Below are 26,532 nucleotides of genomic sequence, written 5' to 3'. Positions count from 1 at the left end.
TATTGAGCATGAAAAGAGATGAGCTTTTCTGTGTGTGTCCCCATCACTCTAGGATGTTTCTAGAGTAGTTATTACCTGTTGAGTTCACATATCTTCATTGCCTGATTATATACTGGTTTGAATTCTGCAGTAGTAATAATTGCTCAAGTAACTGACCTGACATGTAAACCTATTCATCCTTTATAACAACTTAATTACATTTACAATGACATTTTTTAGGGAAGACATACTGCTGCAGGGAAGTCCTTTGGCGAATGGTACAGCAACAAGTCCTCCATTCAAGATTTATTTCAGAATTAATTCACTGATGACAAAAGTTTGTGGTTCAGTTGGATATTGTAATACTCAAGAGGAGTGGATGCCATAGAGATGGGTTTTGTGCTCGTTCAGTTGATTCCTGTGATTGGACACTGGTTGGTTGTGAGTGCTGTAACAGGCACAAGAAAGTGAATTTTGTCTTTATTTGAGGCACACTAAGAAATAAACATAGTGCAGTGTGACAAACATTTTTGTGTAGGTGTTTTTGTGGGGGTAGGAAAATGGTCCAGAGGATGATCTGGAAAAGTTTCTTTTGTATCAAGAAAGTACCAGACTGTCACTGGGGTGACTGTAAATACTATTACATGTCTGTAGTGTAATAAAGCAGTCATGACAGTTGAAAATCATGCTACATTCTCTAGGAAATCAGGCGAATATTTTTTTGTACAAGGGAAAACACAATTTCAAAATTGTGTTCAGTTTTCTCACAGTTCTTGTAGTTGAGGAGCAATGGGCTTTTGTATCTCAAAGTGCTCTCAAAGACTTCCGAGGGGTTTGTTCTAGTACTATATATTTCCTAGCAGTTTGTGTTTTCTGTTATGTTTGGGGTTGGATGTAATTTTGAGGCTGGGCTGTTCTGAGTGAGTACTGTAAAAACTCTTTTAAACAAAGAGAAGGCAAACAGTTGCTGAAGGGACCCCTGCCCTCTCTCCTTCGCCTCTGCCTTTTTGCTCACATACGGTTTTATGCAGCTACACAGTAGACGACACTAGAAAACGGCTCCAGTTTAAAACTAACTCAGCCAGAAGAAAAACCACGTGAATTTTCAGCCAGAACTGCTACTTGATCCACCTCCTATGAGTGGAAACACAGCACAAAGGAGATGGCAAGACTTTTTTTCTGATGGCAGCTCAAAAAATTATGTTATTGGCTTAAAGTGAGTGGAGAGCTGCATCCTTAGTTCCAGATACCTATGCTTGAAAATGTTTGGCCTTGATGTAACTTGCTGTCAATAGTGAAAATACACCTCTGGCCCTCATAAGTGTTTGGATTAGGTTTTCTTTTGTATTACAGATGAGTGAAATTAGAGTATTATTTACCTCTGAGGTGGTTCACAATGTGGAAGCCAGTACCATGGGTCCTTACCCTACAAGTACTGGTGCTCATCTAGATTTCCTTACATTCAGGCAGTAGCAGCCTCCAAGACTGGGCTGTGTGGCTGTGCTCTCATATAAGAATAGCTGGCTTCAGCTAAGCCATTACGTTGTTAGCAACCCTCTCTGCCTTCCTCCCACTGAGGGGAAGCATCAGAAGGAGGAATAGCAGCTGTTCCTAACATATTTTTCTTGCCAGGAGGAGTAGGAGCAATCACAGCTACAAGAGGAGTGGGACTAAGTAGGCAAGGTGGTCTGCTCACAGGCTGAAGATCTGCCGTAGCAGCTGAAGCCTCACTGTTGATGATTAGGACTCCCAGTGGGCTTCTTCACTGGTACCAGTAGTTTTCCACCATCTCATGCAAATACAACGTGAGAAGAGATTATGTCAACTAAATTATTAGCAACTGAAAGAAATATATGGTGACGCTAACCATGGTTGCTTTTGATTCATATGTTCCTGAGAGAAGCTCATGAGAACTTTGGGTAGCAGACAAAGAAAGACTCAGGGGTCATCATTCCTGTTTGTTCCTCATAGTAACCTCAGATAAAGTATAGACTGGGCTTTGGAATAAACCGGTGAAATGTCAAGCATTTGTCAGTAATAGCGTATAGGGACAAAGGTAAGGATAAAGAGCATTTAATGTTTGTTTTTATATAAACTGTAGAAGTCCTCTAAAATATAAAAATAATATGAGGAAGTGGTAGTTCAGTGGGAGTTGTCTCAGATGTTTGGCTTGAGGCTGCCATGTGTTGTACTGTGTTTTAGACAAAGGCTATGGTTTGGTTTGCCCACAAATCAAAACCTTCACCCACTTCAATACTCCAGCAAATTTCAGGCCCCTAGAAATAAGTGAATGAATATTCAGCATGACGTTTTTCTGCAAAGTGAATTCTTTCCTGCATGTGTGAAAAATCATTGAGTCTTTTGTAAGGTGCGTTTTCTGTGGCCAGGTGAACGGGTAAAATGTAAATTTTTGGTAACAGCTAGTTTATTTGAAAGTTCTGCCTGGAGTCTTTTGGATGTTTCAGAAATGATGGGGGGCAAGCCATACATGCAGGCCAAGACTTCCGTTATTTTTTGAAGGGGAAGGTGAGAATTCAGCACTCTAAGGTTAAGCATCAGTACTCCTCTTACAGATTAGGCTTTTTACAAGTGAGATTTTGCTTTATACTGAAACCAATACCAGAGTGTGAAAACGCAGCTGAAGGCATTTGTCTCCTTAGTGGGTTTGTTAACACCATCCAGGGAGCCTGCTCATTCTGTCGCCTCCCACACTGACAGCAGAGATTATTCAACATCTCAGTCACTCCAACACTGCTGCTCCCCGTGGGGTAGGTCGACGGAAGGGGGCCACCAAGGCACGGGCTGGCAGGAGGAGCACACGTTCAGATGAAATGGCTTGGTACTGCCTGGGGTACCTGTCTTTTCCCATAATGATAATTCCTTTGAGCTTGTAATTAGTGAAGTCATGCCCGTTCCAGAAGGGGGGGGGTGATACATGGGCTGAATTAAACTGTTGTTGTTCATGCCTTTTTATCCAACCTCTTCTGTAACAGACCTAAGAAAGTGTTTATGCTTTAAGATACTTAATGCCAGTGTTTCACCCGAAAGTTATTTCTGTCTGATTTTAAAGAGCTGCTACATTTGTAGACAGAGATTCCAAATTTTAGTATGAACAGTTTAACAGATCTCTAATCTGAAAGGAGCCACAGTGATTTTTAGGAATGAAGTGTTGTGGAAGAACATCATGCTGCAAATACTTTCTTAGCAGTGTAGGGAATTGTCATTTTAACGGGATCCAGCTTCAAAAAGGATTTTGGATAGAGAAATAGTTTTTTGTGCAAAGAACATTTAAAGATTGTATGTTGTCTGTTTAGGGTTGTAATTTAAACATGGGCAAATTGTAATCGCCTTCTTCATGTTTGTTCTGCTTATGGAATGCTGTACTTGGGGCAAATGAATAGTAGAAGATGTAGGGCAGATAAGTACCCAGTACTGGTATGTACTGTAATTAATTACCAGTAATTCACGTTACTGGTGAATGTAGAAGTGTAACTTGCTGTAAGCAATTAATCTTCATGTGTAGGAGTGAAAAATTTGCAGTAGTGTATCAGTAAAATATGTAGTTCTGAAACATTTATCACTATCACATACCATGTTAATCTGCAACTGCTGCTTTACTGCGTCAGTGATCCTTGTGTCCCAGGCAATGAGAAAAAATTCTTATTTTCTAATCCTACATCGGTAAGTGTTATTTGGGAAAAAAATATTTGAAGAATTGAAATGTTGGAAGTAAGTGCAAGGTGGAGTTTCACGAATCCTCTGATTGGGTAAAAGCTGTCACAGTTGCTGATGAGAAGCCATCCGGGTTCCCTGCTCTTGCACTTTCATTCCCACTCCTGTGACCTGCCCTGTGCACTGCCACAGCCACCCCATGCCTCGGGTGGGACGTGGATGCTGTGACACGGTGTCCTGTGTTGGGCAAAGGCTGTGCCCTGCACCTTGCTTCTTTGCTATGCTGGCTTTACGCAGAAGCAGTTCCTTGGTTTGTGTTGCCTTATGGCTTCTCAAGTATTCACGTTAGCACGGGGGGGTGCGGTGAGAACGGCAGGCTGGAGTTAAAAGAAAACCTTGAGCAGTGGTTGAGTTTAAAGTATTTGCAAAAAGAATGATCTTAACCTATCTGACAGAGGACAAACTGTTGGTAAACGCAGTAAAGATTAACAAAGGTTTTGCCAGTGCCAGGTCTCCATCTACTTGGATCCTGGCAAAGCTCCCACCAGCTTCCCTCCAAGTAGGATCTGGTTCAGTCAGTTCGAACATACCAGTTGTACATGAAATACAAGTTTGCTTGGAGTGCTTGTTCTGCTCTCTGGTTGCAAGTGCGTGCCAAGAGCAGCAAGAAGCATTTAACGATGAAGGTCTGTAAAGAATAGTGTAGCAGTTTGAGCTAAACCAAGAGCAAGCTGTATGTGGAGTCTTCACTTAACAGCAGGACAGTGCAGAAAACTGTGTACTGCTGCTTGACATGGTAACCTCTCTATCTGTTTTGCTGGAACTCATTATGGGGCACTTAAGTGCAAATGACAGAGCCCATAGTTAATATTGCAGCTAGAACTAAAGAGCTAAAATGATAAGGATATTACAGAGTCTGGAAGGTTGTAGATTTCCTCAGCAGAAAATCCCACAGAAATAATAGACAGATAAGAAAGCTATTTCTATTAAGGCAAAGGTGACAGAAAAGGAAGAATAACTTTGCTAGAAGTAGGAGTTGGTATTACTGTCCTCATTAGTCATGCTACTCACACACAGTTTCCCACAGAGGAAAATGCAGGACTTCCAGGAAAGACTGTTTTCTAACATCCCTTAATTGGAGATGTAATCTGGGTATGGAAATAAATTTTTAGGGGCACTGCAGTTTTCCTTACATCAAAATTGCACATGAGATGGCCAATTTTAAGAAAACTTCTAGTTTAGTTCAATTTTTGTAAGTATTTGCACCTCTACATTGTTATTCACACCACGTCCCTTTCTGAAGGCCTTTTAGCCTCATTTTACCGCTCCAGTTTTGTCTCTTCGTTTAATTTTCTACAGGTGCTGCCGTTAGCCAATGATAAAGAAATCTTTTTAGACTTTCATTTATTCATTATTCTTCCCATTCTGCAGCTCCTCTAAACCTCTAATGATCCTATTAGAGGTTGCTAGCTAGTGTTTAGCTCTCTGATGGGATGCCTATCCAGATGTTGAGCATTTCCTTCCACACGAGGGCTGCAGGGTACTGCACTGTCCCAGCAGCAGATCATGGGGCTAAGAAGGTAGTGAGCAGAAGCATCTGTTCCTGCAGACTCTGGGCTGGAACCACACTGATAATTTGACATGGTGTGTTTTACATTGCCTTCAGCTCCCTGGGTTTTGCAACATGCTTGGTCAGAACAAATTAAAATGCTCAATTCTACAGGGACATTAAGAACGCACCACCTTATTTTATTAGGAGTTACTGTTTAACTCCTATATGCATAGCCACAGAATTCATAAGGGACTTCTCACTGGCAGTACTGATTTTTGCCTGAGAGATGCTCAGGCACCACACTGATAAGCAGCAACATAAGGCCTATACACAAAGGTGGCCTTTATCTGCAGATTTCAGTATACATGCAGTGATAAAAGGTGTGTGGCATTTTTGCTGCTAGAAGCAAGAAAATTACACATCAAAATGACTTTGGGAGTAATTAATTCCTTTCATCAGACACTCAGGCTTGTCCTGCAAGTATTCTGCACACAGGTTACCACATGTACATACTTAATTGAAGCTCGACCTGACATGAGTACTTAGGTGCATACCCAACTGTCTTCTTTAAATAACTGTTAGCAATTAAGATTTCATCCAGAATACTCTTTGGTATTTTACCACGGGAAGGAGGAGTTTAGATAAATACAGTAGATCTACCGGTTATATGTATTTTAGTAAGCAGTTTTTTATTTTGAGTGACTAGTACCATCTTTCTGAAAATATAGCTGGCTGATCATTTTCTTTTGCCTTTCAATGTTGTCATTCTTTTGTATTTTCCAGCTGTGTCTCTTTACAGCTTCCTTTTTGTTTAAAGCATTGTAAATATGAAATTTGCAATATATAAGAAACAAAAATAAGAAAGCTACTAAAGTAAAATCATGGAAAATCTCTTTTTCAGTTCCTTCCCTCTGGCTCTCTGTGTTTATGCACAGGAAAGGGGATGCTGCTTTGTAGCTGACTTTGGCATTCCTAACTAATACCTAATGTTTTGCCCGATTAGGCAAGGATTTTTGAGAGGAATAATTTGACTTCATTTTAATAGTAATGGAAATTGAGGGAATCAAGAGAAAGTGAGGTTCCATTACAGAGTATTTGCTTACATTGCTTGCCTGAGCTGCTAACATCTCTCCAGGATCCTGGTTTATGTTACATTATTACCATCAGCTTAGGATTCATGACTTTTGCCTTAAGCAGAATAAGTGATATGATTATGCCTGAAGAGAGCTTGTAAGTTAGAGACAACACTGATTTACACAGATGAGATGATGTGACAGATATGATCTGATCCAGATGCTGGAGTAACTGAAATTAATGGGAAGACCCCCAAAGATTTTACTGGGTCTTGGAGCAGTTCAGAGCACTGCTGAGAATATGGGGCAAAGGTGAATATGAAGTTTGTTACCACCAATGTGTTTCCCAATCCATTGTTTCAGAAAGAGAGCCAAATGGAAATAGTGCTGAAACGTTATACCTGAATACCAGAACTGTAGATTGAAATTTTCTCCAGTGAGAGTGTCAGATTAGTACTAAAAGTGATTAGGTACACCAGAAGTGCTTATAGTAGTCCTAAAGCAAATGCCACTTGGCTCTTCAAGTACAATCCTGTATCTGCAGCTAGGCTCTGCTGAATACATAAATTAATCTTTTACTCTTGGGTATTTTCCTGTTATGAGCATATTAGTAATTCTAATAAAGATAAATGTTTCTTGCATAAAACCCATGCTTAGTTTAATGTATTAAAAATAAAAGCCTGATGTGAGGTGTTTTTGTCTTGACTTTTATACTCTTTACATAGTTTGATGGTATTAAATTAGTATAAACAAACTTCTGTAGGGATTGGGATGGAACCTTCAGCGTAAACATTTAATTTGTCTAGTCACTGGAAAATGAAAAGCCATTTTTAAAGTAAAAATCTATACTTGATTACTTTGCATGAATCTTGAGATAAAGTATAGGAATAGGCACTAAACTTCTACAAGCCCTTCTAAACTGCCACGTCTTGATACTGGAAGACAAGTGTTCAACTTCTTAAGAATAAGAGAGATACTAATTTTGGTTAGTGGAGGACTTGGAATTAGTGTGAAAAGGAAAGTATTTAAATAGTGACTAGTATTTATCCTTTATATTTTGTTTAGAGAATAAGTGGTTTTAGTGATGTGCTTGCCTAGGTCATACATTTGCTTGGCTAATTAAAAGGAAAAAAAAGTAATCTGTCCTCTGTGCTCATGCTGGACATGACAAGAGAGGATAGGGCTGAGCTACAGTGATGAACATTGCAGGTTAGCTATTAAGGGAGGGGAAAAAAAAAAAAAAAGGAAAAACAATGAAACACTGGGATGAAATGCCTGAGGGGATGACAAAATATCCCTCATTATAAGGCGTAGAAACACGTTAGAAACCATCTGAGAGAAATGAGAAACGGCAGAGGTGGCACTGATACCTCAGGCAGGCAGGAGAAAAAACCTCCTGCAGTACCTTCTAGTCCTATTTCTCCATGGTTTTCTGTGCCTGAAAAAATATTATTTAGGCTCTGAATCATCCTGTCTAGATGAAGATGTCTTACCAATGTAGCTAAGGAGTGGTTATTTGATTCCTGCCCATGGGAGGAGAGTCCATTCCAGCCTAGAGAATCCGCTAGTGAGACCTTATAGCAGCCTTCCAGTGCTTACAGGGAAGATGGGGAGGGACTTTGGATCAGGGAGTGTAGTGATAGGATGAGGGGTAATGGTTTTAAACTGAAAGAGAGTAGATTTAGATTAGGTGTTAGGAAGAAATTGTTCCCTGTGCGGGGGGTGAGGCGCTGGCCCAGTGTGCCCAGAGCAGCTGTGGGTGCCCCCTCCCTGGAAGGGTTCAAGGCCAGGTTGGACGGGGCTGGGAGCCCCCTGGGCTGGGGGAAGGGGGCCCTGCCCGGGGCAGAGGGGTGGGACTGGGTGAGCTTTAAGGTCCTTTACAACCCAAACCGTTCTATGATTCAATCCTGCATTGTTGTTTTACTAGTGAGAAAATAACTGCAGCTACAATCCTAATGTCCAAGGCTTCCATGAAATGCTTAATATTAGCCAAAGTACACTAAGTTCTTCCTCTTCTACATATTGCGTGCTCTGCAGACCTTCTGCCAAAGAATGTCTTGGCCAGCTTTCTATGTCCCTGTGTGCTGACTGGCACTTGTTCTATCCCGCTCTGGATATTATCCTTTTTGAGCATAAAACGTGTATGTCATATCCATGAACACCGTTCTCCATACTCAGGGTGTCACCCCTGAGGCGTGTGTGGACTCGAGTGAAGTTGGGTGCAGAGCCCAAGCAAATGTCATTCTGTTTGATCTGGCCTCTCGCCATGGAGAGCCAGCTCAGCAGCCTGCACCCTTACCCTGCAGCTGGGATACTGGGAATCCAGGTGTGGGGATCTCCCCAGTCACCTCTGGGCTCGGTCGGCAGCTCTCAGTCAGCCACAGTCTCAGTCGCAGGGATGGCAGAGCTCGCTGAACCTGCCAGGCAGAAGGCAGCAGCCTGGGCAGGATGACAACCAGTACTGGCCCCAGTGAAGCACGTGCTGTTGACAGCGTTCTCAGCTGAGGCTTGACTACAAAGGTCAGGAACCAGTGCTTTTTATAACTGCTAATATTTGGAAAAGAGGCCACTGTGGTGTGAAAAGTACAAATGGTAACAATAGGCTCTTTCTTGTAATGTATTCTCAGCCGTGGAGAACAGTAGGACTGCGCACAGTCGTCAGCGTGGGTTATAGAGAATGAATACTGCCAGTTAGACTTGATTGCCTTTTTGATAGATTTACAAAAGTACTGAATGAAAAGAATGCAGCAGATGCAGAATAATTGGATTTTTAGCAACGTAGTACAATGTCTCATGAAATCATACTCTTGACATTAATTCAAATTGGTTGGCGCATGAACATGGTCACATGGACCAAAAATAGGTAGAGGAATTTCAAGCAAAGAATAAAGATAAGCTTGATAAGATGGGGAAATGTACCTGATGAAGTACTGCAGGGACAGGAGTTCCATTTAAGATTTTTATTGATCTGGTAAAAGTGCAAACAAGACATTACCAAAAACTCAGGATGGCTGGTGCTATTATGTCACTCAGTATAGGAATTTAATCCCTGGAAGTCAGTGTCCGTGACAGAAACATCAAGAGAATCTCAGTTAGAAAATACAAGAAGACAATTTGGCATGTTTTAAGCACATGAATAGGGGCCAAGCCACGTACATACCTGTAGCAACTCTTCTGTTGACAGTGAGAGGATTGCTTGCAGTTAAGCCAGGTGTGCCACTATTAAGCAGGGGCTAGAGGTGAAGAAGGAGAATATTGCCATTGCCTCAGGAGCCGATTCTGTCTCCACAGCTTGTCAAGAGAAATAGTTGTTGTTACACTCTGAAAGCCTCATTCCCTGATTTTCTGTTGGTTTATCCATCCATCTAAACAATACCTATTGCTGTGCTAACTCATTGTCCCCTTTTGGCAAGCTGTAAACTGGGAATAGTGCATCTGCTTCTTAAAATGATTGTGCCCAGCACCTGTAAGCACGGAGATGTGGAAAGGCCTGCTTCCTTCACTGGACCAGGTCCAGTGGTCCGCCTAGACCAGGACCACCTGGTGCTGGACCAGGTGCTGTTTGGCTGGTGGTACAGGGCAGCCTTTCTGAAGTCCATCAGGCTTGTTTGGGATCTTTACAGTGGGGGTGATGCCCCAGGGTCAGTTCTTGGTGCCTTCTGGGTTGCTCCTGGCAGTCTGAGGTGTGGGCTCCTCAAATGAGAACCATGTGCAGGGAGTGTAGCTTGGCCACTTGGCAGAATCCATTGGGAGAGAAACAGTTCCTGAAGAGGAACATACATCTTCAATGAGAAAGCTGTAGGGTGGTTTGGGGGGGGGGGGATGGAGGGGGCAAAGGTGGAAGAGGCATCTCCAGATACCTCTGCCAGACTCTATACCACTTAGACTTGCAGGGAACAGCTTGGGAGGAATCAATCAAGATGATTTATGAATGAAATTGTCCCAATTAAACACTAGGTGGCATATTTACTTAACAGTTTCCAGGGACTGTGTTAGGGCATCTTATGCTGCTGACACCCATTTGTGCTTGTACGATGAGCGTAGTTTCATCAGAACATGACCACCTGATGTCTGTTTTTAACAACAAGCGTTCATCTTGTCCTTAAAAAGCTTGACACAACGGCACCATTGCTTACTTCAGCCTTAAAGTTATTCTTTAGCTTCAGAGTCACTTCTACCTTAACACAGATTATTAAATGCAGCATGGTAGAGAATAGGTGTACATGGCAATGGTCCTACAGAAGGTCCAGTCACAGAATAATAGTGTAAATAGTGAGAGGGATTAATATGCAAAGACATAATATGACTTACTTATTTGGCTTGTCTGAAAGGCTGAATGTAGAAATATATAATGCATTTTAAAAGTCAAATGAAGGAGACCTAACATTTCTCCTGATGTGAATGCAAAGCACAGCTTTTGATTTCAGAGCTGGTATTTTAAGGTAATAGCGTCCAGTGGCTTGGGCAAAATACTTAAAGGCAGAAAATAGGCTTTTATTCTGTGTCTGCATAACACCTGTTAAGTCAACCAGGCTGCAGTTTTCCATATGCTGCTGCTTCTCCATCAGTGAAAGAATAAACACACTTAGCTTACAGAAATGCCTTTTTCACATGCTGCATCCTTGAGAAAGCAGCACCACAGCTATCACCAGGGCAGAGCCCTTAGCCTCTACTGAAAAAAAAAAAAAATCATGTTTAGTATGTCTGCTCTAAAAATTCTTAATTCTTCCTGTGGATATTTTACAAAGACAGATAAATAGAAACTTTGGACTAACTGCAGCTACCATGAAGATAAACTTCCCTAGCACAGGAGATATCCATAGTGCTGGCTGCTCAGGTTGTTGCAGCTCTCCTTGAGAGGGAGTTGTAGGTTGCTGACCTGGGTCCCATCATCCGTCAGTCTGCTCTGCTGTAACTCATGTATGGACCTCTGAGTCAACAGAACTGATGATAGTTGTTCAGTGTGAGCTCTGACAAACAAAGTGGGCTGTATAAAAAGGGAGTTAAAAATGAAGGTCCAAACTGGGGTGTTCTCATTATGGCAGTGCCAAGGAGTGTAGAAAATAGACCTTGCTATGAGAACAGGATTATGGGGACAAATCCTTTCCTTACCTGACTCTGGCTGAGCCCCCACACATGCCTGTCTTCTTGAAAAGAAGAAGAAAGTCCCATTCCCCTTCCCTTTTCCATCCTGTCCTCACACACAAGCAGCAGACTGTAGCTATTGCCTTATTTGATGCCAGGGGATGTGGTGGGGCAAAAGATGAACATTTTACAGCTTGCCTTAGGACATCAAAAATGTGTCCAGAGCATCTGCGCTTTAGCATCAGGAGAATCTGCTCAGGTTCATAACACAGAGATTAATTTATATGTATTTTCATTTTCAGTAGTATCTTTCAGTGCCGATATTCTGTAAGGTTTTTAATGTCTGTTATTTTCCCAGCTCTCGGGAAGACACTGGTAGACCAGTGTGTAATTCGGACAATGAACTGAGCCTGCTCCCCTGCACAGTGACTGGGATCCCTGGCCACTGCTGGGCTGCATTCACAAGGCAGAGACACCTGGGCAACTCTTTCAGATAAATTAATTCCATTTACTTATATATTTTAGGAAGTAGAGGAAAAAATAATTTCCTTTTATTTCCCTCCTCTCCTCCCTTTAATTTGATTAATCCAGTCAGTGCTGTTTCCTAAATCCATCTGGTCTATAATGCATTGCCGAATGTCAGGCCAAGTGAATTTGCAGACAAAGCGTAAGGCACTTCCAGAATGGCTGAAAATGAAGTATACTGGCAGAGACTGGACTAAAGAGAGTATTTTCAAGGACATTGTTCACATCATTTGGTTTCTTGTAGACCTCAAAGTACTAGGAATTAAGGGAAAAGACTGGATTGTGTTTTTTTTGTGGGTTGGCAGAATCCCAATTGAATAAAGTCAAGTCATCATTTGATCTAACTCACTTCTTATGAGATGTTGCCTGCAGTGCAGGATTTGTATAACTTCCACATGATGCTTCGTAGGGAATTTTTCCATCTGTGGTTTTTCAATAAGCTCTCAATTTCAGTGGCTGAAGTTTCATTCTCCACTTGTGTACAGTGTACAAGCTCTGTATCTCTACCTGTAGACATTGAATTTCATGAGAAAATGCAAAACCTTCTGTAATTTCCTTTGTTCTATTTCTCACTACATGTTTTATGTTGCAAATTAAAAAAAAAAAAAAAAAAAAAAGTAAGTATTTAGGGGACACGTAGCATTTTCCGCCTTTGCACGTCACAGTGTATGCTCTACAGCAAAGGTGTGATACTGCCCCAGTCGAAACGAGACCAAGCCCACATAGCCACGAATCAAGGCACACAGGTGTCCTGTTAGAGCTGCCCAGAACTAGAAATGTGGGCAAGCGTGTTGTGATACACATCCCGTGAGTCCAGTGCCTCGGGGCTGTGGTGAGCCAGCCGGCTGAGCGGGTACGGCATAGGCAGCTCGCACGGCCGGTCCGGGCGGCTCGTTCAATGCATCAGCCCAAGTGCAGTTCACAGAGCACGGGGGCTATTGCTCTGACCAGGTTACCTGGAGATCTTAGTACATACGTCTTACTGGATGACAGTAATGGGGAGATTAAAGCACTGTGCATTAGAACATGGATGGAGTTCAGACACCTACGTGCTCAGTATCTTTTAAGTAGAATTTTGTAATGGGAATAAATCAGTCCATTTAGTTCAATTTCGTATCTAGACTTTCTAGTACACAAGCAGAACATCTCACAGCAAAATTCAAGATCGGACTGGGGAATGGAGTACTGTATCAGCTAGTGCCTGAGCTTTCTACGGAGGAATAAATACGTGTATGTTCTCTAACTCAGCAGAACCCTCTCTGGTGCACATGGGTGGGGATGGTAAATTTGATTCTTCTGCAAATTATATTTGAGGTAGAAGATTGCAAATAAAGGGACACTGTCTGAAATATTAATGCTTTCACATTTTATTGCCTATCTATTTTCCTTTTAAAATGTGAGATCGAATTCTTAAATAAAGGTAAGAATCATGACTAATAAGAGGAGATTAAAAATTTCAGCCATCAGCAGTCTTTCTGATTGAATGCAGATTGGGTTAACAGTTGTGGAGGTTTGCACTCTAACACCACCACCTATTTTTATCTCGCCAGGTGCTGCTAAGATTAATTTAGTATTTTGACTAGTTATATTTTTATAGACATGTGCAAGAATCCAGGAAAAGTCCTTGAATATTTAATATTCCAATAATCAGATAAAAAAACAGGTTAATTCAGTATTTGACAGCACTTCCAATCCAACATAATATACTTAGAGTCAATTGAGAAAATAATATATTCCTATAGGCTTTTGGTGTTTCTTCTTTCTGTAAAAAATTTAATAGCTAAAATGTGCATAGAAAATAAGTCTCGATATTCCTATCATAATACTACTTTAAAAAACGCAAGTGTTCAAGTTCTGCATCATCTTCAGAAAAACAGATACAGTAGAAGTCCGTGACAGTATACCAGGGACAGGGGAGATTTATTTTTCACAAGACTTCAAATATCAAAATTGTACTAAAAATGGGAGGAAGAGGGAGTTACTTGTCCCTTCAAAACAGAAATTGGCAAATAGGAAACAGTTCTATAATAACCCATGTGGGACCATGGAGCATTTTAGATTAGCTATTCACCACAGGAAATCCTAGTTTACCCTTTTGTTATTGTTGTTTTTCTGTTCACAGTTCAGTCTATTTTAAGATGCTATCCATGGCCTTTTGGGGTATAATTACATTTTTCACTTGATCTGTAATTTAGTAGCTGGAATAAGAAGACAAAAGGTTATTTGGAATCAGACGTGACAGCCAGGAGGCTGAAGTGCTGACATTAGTCTGCTGCCTGACAGGTCTATGCCTCATGATTCGTCTGGGCGTGTGTTTATGATATATTTAAAAAGCAAGAAACCTAGCAGAAAGGATTCTCAGCCCACACGTAGGTACAGGCAACATGCACAATAACGAGCCTCGAACTGTCTGTTTTATTTTCAGTAGGATGCCTTTTATTTTTATTTTCGCTTGCTTTCACTGAACCTAACAAAAATAGTTGTCACACAGAGCATCAGAGGATGCCTTTTTTGCTCCCAGAAAGCATGTAATTGCTCTTTGTCCTTCTCAGTTTTCCTTCCATTAGCAGCACATATTCTGTTGAACTTGAATCCATGTTGTCGAGTCGGTTGTCTGCCTCACCATTTTTACACAGAGCAGTTGGTCCGTCAGTGGTCATGTTGCCTGATGTACTGAAAACCTGTTGTGGTGTCGGGTTCAGCATTTGCTAGCCAAAATAACTGGAAATTCTTCACTCTGCCCTTCACCACTGTAGGGTTAAATGCTGTACCCAGCTGAATTAACGTTTGCATCTCAGCAGTTGGTTGAAGTCTCTCCTGGCTTCCACTGGGCCCTTATCTCCTCTGCCATTGCACAAGTGGCTTTACACACAGATACTTTTTTCCTTTGATTTACTGATAGGAAGGCAAAGTTGCACCAACAGTGAATTTAGGACAGAAATGCAGATCTGACTCATTTGAGCAGGATGTGTCAGTGGGATGGCTGTGGTAGCTAGGGTTGTTTTGTAAACATGTTCTCATGATAGTTTATTTGGAATAGTAATATTGATGCACAGTGTATTTGTTATCCCTAACTGCCCTCAGAAGTCACTTTGTAGAGGAGGGTGTCTGGTGGGGGGATGTTAAGGAGGCATTTGCACTAGTGGAACTGTCACTGAAGGTCAGGATTATACCCAAGCATGTGTCCACGACAAGACAAGGCTAGGCCTAGTTTGGCATTGTAGTCAAGGCCAGTGAGGTGTTGCAGGCAGGGCCCGGGATAAATCCCAAACACAAAAGAATCACCTCCAGCAGATTTTCCTTTAATTAACATCTCTCTATAGAGCTCAGTGGCAAATGCAGAAAAAACAGCTGTTGGGAAGAAACTGCAGAGCCATGAGACAGAAACAATAGCAGAAATTACATAAAAAACATTTAAAAAAAAAATAGCTTACTGTTCTCAGTCATCAGCCTTTTTCCTTGAACATTCTTCTGTGGCACAACATCAAAGGCAAAACATTTTGCCTTAATCACACTTTTATATGTGTCTTGCTAGTTGAGACTATAGGATCTAAAAACTGCAGAATTTTTAATACCTCTATATAGCTAATATTAAAACAAGTATGTAAAAGATAGTGCTTTTTTTAAATCAGATTTTGTCTCAAAAGCCTGAATTTTCAAATTCCCCTAGCTTTAATGAATCTTCACTCAGATGAGTAGATAAACATATGATTTGTATCTGAACATAGCAACACAGGCACGCAGTGAGCCATTAAGTGAATGAATTGTCTGTGGACAGTGAGATAGGGGCAAAGCCCAGGTTTGAACATAGCAGCTTTTGTCTCTTAGTTCATCTCTCCGTTCAACAGGTCCCACTACCTCAACATTGCAACTCCAAGTAAGATTTCACAGTATGTATTTAGGAGGGTCCTAGTAAGTAGGGTGTCCTTTTCCTAGTTAAACACTTTGCAGCTTTCTCATCTATGACTCTGCTAACCCCTCATGGGTATATCTCTGGTAATGGTGCTTCAAGCTTTACCTTCCTTAGCTTTGGGCCCTTCCATTCAGTCTAATTATTTGCTTTTACAGGGCTTTACTTTTTCTCTCAAAAATCAAGCTTGAGAACTTTTGGTGGTGTAATAAAGGAGTCCAGGGAACTTGTTCTGGCAAAGGAGACTGTCCAAGCCAGAAGCCGAGGAGAGGGGTTTTAAAATACAGCCTCTAAAAAATTTAAAAACATTAATGTGTTTAGAGTCCACATCCACATTTGAAGCAGACACTTCAAAACAAGGAAGTATTGCTGAATCTGACCGTGTGATCTATTTAAGAAAGCGTATGTCCCACCTCAGTAATCAATTCTTTCTCTATTTTAAATCTGTGTCACTGACTTTCTAAAAATGCAGGTGCTGTGCTGTCACTTCAGGAGAGGTTCTGCTGCTCTGTTCACAGGGAACAGCAATAAAATTTAATATTGTCTTCCAATACTGCGGTCACCTCTGGCTACACTTCAGCCTCTTCCAGCAGGCAAGAGGGGTAGGGGAGAAAGTTATTTGTAACTAGCCTGTCTGCACTCCTGAGCTGGGGAGCAGCAGGAATGCACAACCAACAGGCGTTTAAAGAGCCCCAGATATTAATAACTGCTACAGTCACCATCAGTTTGCCCCAGGGTAAGAGACATTGAGTTACTGCCATTGCCACCCTTCAGCGAAGGGGAGACTCCAGCAACAGGCCATTGCTGAAGGGTAGAGGAAGAAATTAAAGTGCCTGGACCATGGAAAGAGGCAACACTAAGATCTGTCCTACTGTCCCATCCTTTACTGGTCCATGGGATGACCAAACTTGATAAAAATCACGGCTGTGCTGTGGTGTCTATCCTAATCCCAGAGAAGGAAGAGGATGCAGCACCAGCTTTTATTTATACTTCTTCCTACTGGATATTTGCAAATCTTTCCCACCATTTGGATACCACCCTGAAGGGCAGGAGGTCAGCCTCAGTCCCTATTCTGCAACATAAATCTCTCACATGGGATGAAATGACAAATAATTTTGGCAAGAATGGGACTTGAGGTTTATCGAGGTTCTGTTGCAAAGAGAAGCACATGATAAGAAACGTGGCTTCCTATTGTTGCTACAAAGGAACAAAGCACTAATAATGTCTTCTGACAAGTGACATCACTTCCAGAGAAGCAATGAGGGAAGAAGTAAACATCAAAACTATGAAATAAAGATTTTTCCATTGGCAGATCTTAGTTCCTTTGACTTCTCTTTTCATTTAAACAATATAGACACATTTCTAAAACTGTCAAAGTTGTGAATTATTGAGGGATTTACAAAAATTGCCTTCTTATCTGTTTTTAGTCTTAAGTGGCATTGGAGGCAACGAGTGGAAGTCTTCCAAATTCAGAAAAATTGGCCATATCCTACAGATATATACCTAATATATAATAGAGGATTGGATCCAGATAATATGTAATACTAAGCTACAGTATTCATTTTCAGGAACAGCCCTTTTAAAATATCTAGGAATGGTAATAAATGCTGTGCTTACCATCGTTTAAAGGAACGAGGTTATGAAGAAATAAAACTAATTATTTTTTGGCCCCAAATGTATACCATAACTATTAGGTGACTATTGAATATTGCTAATATGTGAATGTGAAAATTACATGAAGCAAAAGAAATTCTGGATTAAGAAACTGTTGGATCTGGTTCTTCAACAGCTTGCATCAGCTTGAGGCTGGTGTAAGATCTGCCTGCCAAAAACAGGCATTGCAGAATTGGAAGCATTATTTTTATGGTCATGGTAAATATATAGATATAAAAATTCTTTTTCTTCTTACAGTAATTTTAAGGAATTCTATATACATAACATTTCTCATTTTTCTAGAAAAATGACCCTTTTTTTTTTTTTTAATGTGTGTTCATGTATACAAGTAGTCAGGGAGAAAAACTTTGGCACTGTCATCACTGCCCCTTTTTTAACTTCCCCAGCAAAGTCATCCAGGCTGGTTGTGCAAGCTCTTCATTGGGGAATATTTTAATATTTTACATTAGGTGTGTTGCAATCTCAATTTTTCCCTTGTCAGCAAAGGGAACTATGGACACCACATTGTGTTGGCCGTAGCAGGATTAATCAGAGCAACACCAGAACAGACAGTCTCCACAAGGCTGCTCAGACCTTGCTACCTTCTGTCAGATGTCAAAATGGAAATAAGGGCTCTCCTTAGAATCTGGAGAGAAGGATGCCCAGGGAAGGTGTATGAAAGGCTGTTTACTCCAGTATGTTACTGGATGTCCTTCCCTGAAGCTGAGGCTCAGAAAGAGACATGCCTGGCTGCCTCCCTGCTCTTCTACGTGTAGCTTTTTCAGAAGAAGAGTGTGGAAGGGAGAGGAGGGGGACTGGTGACAGCAGGGATCCAGACAGGAAAAAGGCATTTTAGAGCTTCTCCATGAAAAAAGTAAATGCACCAGCTCTCTGAGAGCCAAGAAAATTGTCGTCATTGGGATCACAGGCTGCTTTGTGTTTCCCCTCGGCCTTCCTCATTCACTGGCAGCAACCAAACACGCTGAGCCCCAACATTTCAGGTCCTGCAGGCAGGGTCCTACATTGGCATTCTGCCTGTAGAGTGCTCAGGTGTTGCTCTGAGAAACATTGGATCAAATGACATTGAGGACAACTTTTTTGCCCCAAGTCAGCTGTGAGAAAGTACAGCAGAGATCGCAAATTCAATTGCTAAATAAAAATACTGTCTCTCAAAAGCATCCCTTAGGAGGCATTTTGCCTTAACACTAACAATTTAAAAAGAGGGATCTTCTCAGTAAAAATGTCACTTGAGAAGCCAACAGACTCATCCCCAATCTGATACATTGGGATATCTGCCCCTTACCTTGTGGTTTCCCTTCAATCTTTTTTTTTTTTTTTTCCTTTTATTTGAGCTATCATTCTAAAAACCACCCAACACCACCTTTATTTTTCCTCATTATTTCCCCTCTTGCCTTCCCAGGACAAGAAAAAGTCTTTCTTCTGGCTTTTTCCCACTTTATGCTTCAGAAACCCCAACACAGATACCCTGGTTTCTACCTATAGAGCACCGGCACAGCAAAGGAAAACAGTCACATTCTGCCGCAGCACAGAAGATGCAAGAAGGAGCAGCAGCAAAGGGGTTAAAGGAAGTCCCATAGCAAAGATATGCAATGCCTTGAAGTTTTAAGTACTACAATCTATGAATACATAAAAGAATAAATCTTTGCAACTCCAGATATTTCTGGTTGACACAAAACACTCGGAGCCAGTTACATAGGGTTTTTTTTCCTGTGAGCACTGGAATTGGTGATGCCTGGTTCCCTATTCATTTGTGCTCTATCTTTCTGCACACCCACTTCAGTAAGTCCAGCCATCCCTCCAGACCTTTCACACATCCCTCCCTCACCCCTATCCCTTTTCTCCCACTGACATTTCCTTTGCACTACCTGCAGAGGAGGCAGAAGGTGTTGCTGCCAGGCCAGCCAGAAGGGAGAGCCCTGGAGCTCCGACTTCAGGCTGTGTGTCTCACCTCAGTCCAGCTACCAAATTTCATAAAACTCAGACATCTGTTGCTCCATCAACTTCAGCTAGAATTAGTCAGCTGGTTCAAAAGATGGTCAGGGCAAGTGGCAAGACAGATTGACATACACTGCAATCACTTTTCTATAGGCAGCCAGGCTAATTTGAGGTTGATACTACCTTTTATTTTTAATAATAATAATATTTTTTAAGGTCTTTAGGTATGGTTTCCAGACATGTTTTTTACCTCCCTGTAAGTGTAAATGTAGCAATAAGATCCATCTCTTCTTCACCCCACCTTGTCCCCCCCTCCATGTTTGTAAACATACCTCTTCTGCAAAATACCTGGCTGCAGGGGATCAGCTGGTTTCCACCAGTGCCACACAGACTGCTTCTGTGTGTGTTTTACAGAAAGCTAGCCAGGTATATTGCAACTTGCCAACTTACAACCAACACGTTGGTTTCAGGTGGCTTTAAAAAAAATAAAATTAAAAAAAAAAAAAAAAAAAAGCAAATTTTGCCTTTCCCTGAATGCTGCAGCTGTAGGCAGTTCACAGTTTCCACTGCTTGATGGCTGCTGGGAGAAGGTGTGGCTGGGGGTGAATTGGGCACCTCACCAGCAGCATCTGAAGCCTGCTCATTTGAAGCTGGGAGGTGGGTGACTCCTCCCAACCTCTCCAGAAGATGGATGGGGCTTTGTATGGAATGGAGAAAAAAAAAAAAAAGAGGTTTCACTGTAGCTGTTCTTCATGTTCTTGAGTAACATATGTCTTCCAGCCTTCTCTTCTTTTCAGGTGGACTGAAGGGAGGAGAGTAATTGCTGCTATCTTTAGCACCTGGGAGTAGCAGCTTTAGAAGTGGCAAAGTGCCCTTATCCTACAGAGGATAAAATGGAGGGAATCTCTCACCTTGTCTTCCTCTACAGAGATCCCTGAGAAACTGCCCATTTTTTTCTCCATCTCTCAAAATGAGTACAGCCCCTCTGTTTGGTGGACAAGGGGTATCGCCCTTCTGTGATGCACTTAGGTCCCTGGCTGAGGAGCGCACACTGTCCTTGCTGCAAAGGCAAGAAGGGTCTCATCTTGGTACCTGAGTAGACATTATCATTCAGGATAATCTGTTTTCAACTGGTTTGCAACATCCAGTTCCCCTGATTTTGCTCCGAGTTACGTGCACTCAGCGGTACAAAAAAAAAATTATATCACAAAAATACATATCAGGTGACCTCTTCTAGTTTGCTCTGGTTTAAATCTCCAATTAGGCCACTTCTAAAACATGTTCTCCATTTTTTTGACTGGTCTGATTCCAAGAAAGATTGAGTTTCCTTCACTTCTTTAATGAGACTGTTCCCAGTGAGTTACTGTCTTGGTTGTAACGAGGGATAAGTGCCTGATTTCCTCCATTTGGGAAAGATCCCAAAAAAAATGCTTCTGCTCAACCTCAGCCATTTGGCTGGGAGGTTTCCACATCATGCGTCAAGCTGGCTTTTCTTCTCTGACTGCAGAAAACTGCTCAGATGAGATTGAGGGGAAGTACAAGGTTTTGACAGCATGTAGAAGATTCCATCTAATTGAGTTCATTGGGAATTTTTCTACGCAGCATTTTTTCTGTTGAAAAACGCCAACTCCGTGTGGAGGAGGGCCAGTTCCACAAATGACTCACTTTAATGGAGACGGCCTGGAGGAGCCCAAAGTACACGAGGCCAGGCTCAGGCTGGTGCCCAAGAGGGTGGTGTTTGTACCCCACGACCCTCTCCCTTATAGGGCTTAAGAATTCTGGGTCCAAAGTCTCATCATTGCCCTGCTGCCAGCAAAATATTGTGAAAATTCACTGATGTCTCATGTTTTTCCCATGACTGACCCATCCACAAAGTCATCACCTGAACCTTGCTGACAGTCAGTGTGCTGGCTCATACTACAGATACCCGTCCTTGGGTTTTTAAGCTTTGGTCTAGTCTGGACAGTTATCCATGCTGAGGTCATCCCCTAGTTCATATTTTTAGCTTGGGAAAAAGGTTCACATTGCTGCAGGAGTCCAAAGAAACTAGGGAAAAGAGTTAACATTAAAAGAGCCTTGAAGGCACACAGTTAAGCATTTGGAAGTTAGGGAATGTCAAACGGAGGGTCACCAGTACAGCCCCAGCTGTACATTTACATGACAGTACTGGTTTTAGTTACAGAATCTTATTTCTTTCCTGTGGGGCTCCTGCCTTGCTCAGCGCACTGGAGAAACTTTGCTCAGCTAAAGCAGCATGGTTATGTAGTTAAACATGCTGTTGTCCCCGAGTTGTATTCAAGTGGTTTAAAAGCAAAGATGTCCAAATTTTGCCTTCCCCTGATTGCCACAGCTATAGCTGACTATAATTTCTACTGTTTCCACTTCTTGAAAACTGTTAAGTCATGGCTGTGGGTGAATGGGTGACTGTGGGCAAGCAGCTTTGACTTGCTATTTATGGAAGTGGAAGGCACGTGACAAAAAGGGAGAAAAAAAAAAAAAGTCTACTGCAGTGAAGAAACTAGTTGAAAGTTGCACAATGAGCTGGATTACGTCCCTGCCCAGAGCTCTCATTTTGTGTTGGCAAGTAGCTCAAACATGTTTAGAGGCTAATGAGGCTACTTCTGCTACTGAGTGCACAAATTAGATTCTGCAGAAGTATTGAGTAAATGCAGGTGAAACTAATGGGATCTGTTATCTGAATATAGAAAATAATACATCCTATTAAATGTTATTAAAAAAAATGGAAGCTGCAACTCCAATTAGATGCCAAAAGGGAGAAAAGATTAATATAACAAGTCAGCCTCTTATCAATGAAATGGGAATAATACCAGCCTTTTGATGAAAATTGTTGTGTAGCATCCAGACTGCACAGCTTCTCGATTCCCTGGTGAGCCAAGGAGCAAAGAAGGGACATTAACATTCAGGATTCAGAAGAGAGTTTGAGAGGAACGTGCATGATATGAACTGGCTTGGAGAAAAATAGTCTGCACTCATCTAAACACAGACAGCGTCAGAAGACTTCAAGGGTCAGAGCTCAGCTTGAATTAAGACAGATCTGTCTTCTTTAATATTTAGCGTTGGGAGGATGAAAGAATTACTGCCCTAGAAAAATAATTTTTAAAATTCTGCTGGATGCTGGGATTTCACTTCAGAAGTAAATAGGGATGTTCTTTACTTTCCACTTCAAAGATATACATGCATGATAGTGAGTAATCAGCTGTTCACTGAGTGCAAGTCAGCGTGATGGAAAAATAGCCACTGGTTTGTTCCATGACGTCCTGGGAAGAAACAAGTAAAACAAATGACACAGGGAGTGTTTGATTTTTTAAGAGCATAATGTGGCTGAGTGGACCATTTCTTACCACTGTGGGTAAGGCAGCAGTCTGCCAGCTTTGTGGTTGTTAAGCAAAATTTTAGTCACAATATTGTAAGAAAAAGAAAGGAAAATAAATGGGACAGCTTTTTCAGGAAATGCTTCGGAAGCTTTCTCCCTAGACCATGCTTACTCCCTCAGTCGTCACTTGCTTTCCATCACTCAGAAGCAAGTATTTGGTCATCTCACAGATATCCTGAGGATTACTATTAATATTTTCTCTTATTAATATCTGTTTTCTATAGAAGCACCAATGTGTACTAGGCACTTTATAGACAAATAAGGAAGCGAGTTAGTTTTCCTAGAAACTTGCAATCAATAGGGGTTTGCCTGAAGTAGCATAAAACGAATCTCTCTGGGCTGTATTTATTTATCTATTACTTGTAGCGATTTATCTTGCATGCCTGGCTGTGACAGCTCTTGTTTTACAAAAACTAGAAATGTTGTAGGTGATCCACAGCAGAATCTAAGCATGACCTGCAGCTGGAATGGTATTTTAAGAAAAAAAAAAAAAAAACAACAAAGAAAAACAAAACAAAAAGAAGACATTCACAGATCAATCTTGACTGGTTCTTTTTCTTCCCATTCACCCTCCAAAATCTAGCCACCTCAGACACTTGGCTAAATAGATGTTTCTGTAGCCTGCCAAATCTGTATGTTAGAAGGAAATGGGGGAAGCAAAGTTCCCAGTGCTGACGGGGAACCACTGGGGAGAAGGGAATTGCAGGGAGCTCGGCGTGGATGCCGGGTGCTCTGGGTGTCCCGACCCTGCTAAGGAGGCTGGTGGCTGCAACCTGTGTCACGCAGAACCTCTGGTGGGTGCTCCAGGTTTGATCTTAAATAGCTTGGAAGTTCTTTCCCCCTGAAGGTGGTAAAGCAAGGAAGTCTCTTGCAAAGTCTACACGAGAGAAAAAAAATTCACATCCTCATTAGCATTTTAAATTATGTAAGGCAGTATGCTTCCCTGATGGCCGAGAAGGGGTACTAGGTCTAATAAATTCTGCTAATTGCTGGTATCATTTTAGGGAAAGATGATTTATCGTCCTTCGGTAGATAGCTCAGGTTCTTATTTACTGAACACACTCACAGACAGTAAATGTGCAGAGCTGCTCAAGATAGAAAGCTATTTGAATTGTATACTTCCTTTTTCAACAATGACATTTGAAAGGTATGCAGTAAGAAGAGGTGATTTGTTTTGCTTAGAATATAAAGCTTTCTGTTGATTTGGCTATGATCTTAGATCCATATGAAAAAAATGTGTTCAATCTTTCTAACTTCTTACTTTTTCCCCTACTACAAAATACAGTTGTGTGGGACTGTAATATCCAAAATTGTGATTCTGAAAGTCTGAATATTTGCATATTTCTGATGATACACTCAGATAATTATATTTTACCTGTACACAATTTAGCACAATAATGTCTGGTTTAGAGACAGACTTTGGGTATGTGAGGGTGGTGTTTATTGTGCATGGCTCCAGGTGACATACCAAGTCTTTCTTTCACCTATAATACATTTTTCAAATATGGCCAACTAATTAAATTTAGATACAGAGATGCTTCTGTATTGATACACATATTCTATATATATATATTGTATGTGCATAGCATATCTAAAGATATATACATATGCAGATGTACTAAAAGCAAATAGTGTAATGTTATATTACGTGAGTATGATTCATAAATATAAAATATTCCCACTGTTCTTTGGTTTCCATGCAGATTTATGGCCTATCAAATGGATGAAAGCCTGTGGCTGCTACATAGTGAAGCAGGCAGCTGCTCCATATTTATTTTTATCTTCATTGCTGAAAAAGTAGACCCACTGCTCATTAAATTAGTCCTGGTTCTTCCAGTAAGCACAGTCTATCTCCTTCGGCAGAAGTCCAGGTTAGAGATATTTGGAAGTTTTCCAGCAACACCTAGTTTTTTTCTTTTTTATTTTCCAGAAAATGTACATTTGAGCCTGAAATGTTTCATTCAAATGAAAAAAAAAAATAATTTAATGAGTCCAAGTGACCATATGTATTCACATATCACACCTCGCCACTTCCTTGGATTTCTTTGGGTGTCCTCAGCCTTGGTGTAATCTTCCTGATAGATTGGCTAATTATGTTGGGAGGTAATAATCCCCAGGCTTTAGGCAGTCTGCCATTAAACTGAGAACCTGAAACACAGTCCCCTGTCTGGCTGGCAGATCTTCCCCAGACACAGAAGACCTGAAACGGTGTTGTTTTCGCCAGAAAACTCCTTCCACCAAATGCCCACCATTTCCCCTGGGGCATAAAATTTTGGAAAAAAAGCCAAATTTCACACAGAACAAATCCCTTGCTTTTCAGCCAAGTCTAGTCCACTCACACTTTTTGATAAATCATCATGTTAATCCACAACACCTTCATCTTAATATTTGCCTCTTTCCTATTATGTCCATGGAATGACAGACTCTATGAATACATACATATATATATGTATATGTATACACAAAATTAGACAAAATATGTTCTCTGTAAGTAGGTAGATTCATGTTGTGCTCAGAAGGGCAGTGCTGGAATTCTTCAGATAGTTCTTAGCTTTGGTATTTCTTGGCTCCTAAATGTTTTAGTTTGCAGTCTATTTATAAACTTAGGAAGTTATTTTAAAGATGTATTTTAATGGAAGGTCTAAGAGGCTGATTTTGAAATAAAATACTCGTGTTTTTTCAGTAGATGTTCTAAAAATATTTTAGTTGTGTATGTGTTGTGGATTGCAGACTTTTGCAATAGCAAGGATTGGTTCTCAGGCAGATCCGGGTTTGTTAGGAATGACAAAATGGAGTATCAGGTTGTAAAGTAATCTACATCCCATGGTGATATTCAAGGAGAGCTCCAGATTTTTATAAATGTTGAATAAACTGACCAGCCTTTGTTGTACATATTTCTCGCTTGAACTTGTGCCAATTTATTCTCTGAAGAAATAAGGGATCTAGTTACTCTGGGAAAAACAGGGACAGCAAGGAGAAAAACTTGTGAATTAAAATTCATTTGCATGTTAATCAGTAATTCAGCACTTAAGCAAAGGAGAGACAGGAGCTTTACTACTTGTGGTATTATATATAGTGCACTTTTAAAACACTCTGGTAATTTACTGTTGGGTCCTTGTTCCAATATTTACAAATTCCTCTTCACAGGGTTAAAAACTAATGTCTTTGTCTGTTGTGGTTATGTTCCATTTCATATTTTTTCTTGTGTGAAAAAAAGTCCTTGTTACGAAGGTGGGTCAGCTTTCTAGACTGTAAGCTCTTCGGGGCAGGGAAGGGTCTCTCACTCCGTATTTGTACAGCATCGCAGGTGCTTTGACCTGGTCGAAGGCTCAAGCTCCTGTGCACTATTGCAATGCAAATAATAAACACTACTGAAAAAGAAAGAGTCTCTTCGGTCAATTGGAGTCTTACCCAAGTATGAACAGTGGGAAATTAGCTGTCAAAGTCAGTGCTCTCCATTATGGGTTGTTTAGCTCATAGTAACAATTTAAAACAGTAATGGGTTTTATAAACTAGCCGTGCAGCTAGTTGACACTTTGCAGACTTTAGAAGATTTGCTGATGATAAATATGGTGACATTTCTTGTTAACAATGAGTAGTGAGACTGTACAGATTTACCAAACAAAGGAAATTTCTTACTCTGTGACCCTGCCATTTGAAAAGCCCTCGAATCTTAAAGGGCCGCTGTAAATATAAATCACTGTAAACTGCAGAATTGCTAAAGCATACAGCA

General features: G+C 41.0%; 1 protein-coding gene across 1 annotated transcript in view; it reads left to right on the top strand.

The window, feature by feature from the left end:
• Nucleotides 1-26,182, top strand: part of LOC116961226 (beta-chimaerin-like) — a 122,138-nt gene extending 95,956 nt beyond the window's left edge. The window contains exon 7 of the mRNA XM_032991365.2: nucleotides 18,870-26,182. Within this exon, the coding sequence (XP_032847256.2) occupies nucleotides 18,870-19,076 (207 nt within the window). The 3' untranslated portion in view covers nucleotides 19,077-26,182. The remainder of the gene's footprint in view (nucleotides 1-18,869) is intronic.
• The last annotated feature ends 350 nt before the right edge of the window (nucleotides 26,183-26,532 follow it).

The sequence above is a fragment of the Tyto alba genome, unplaced genomic scaffold (genome assembly GCF_018691265.1).
Source record: "Tyto alba isolate M040663 unplaced genomic scaffold, T.alba_DEE_v4.0 Super-Scaffold_38, whole genome shotgun sequence".
Taxonomy (NCBI): domain Eukaryota; kingdom Metazoa; phylum Chordata; class Aves; order Strigiformes; family Tytonidae; genus Tyto; species Tyto alba.
Note: the sequence above shows the minus strand (reverse complement) of the source record. Positions and strands in the feature narration are given on the sequence as shown.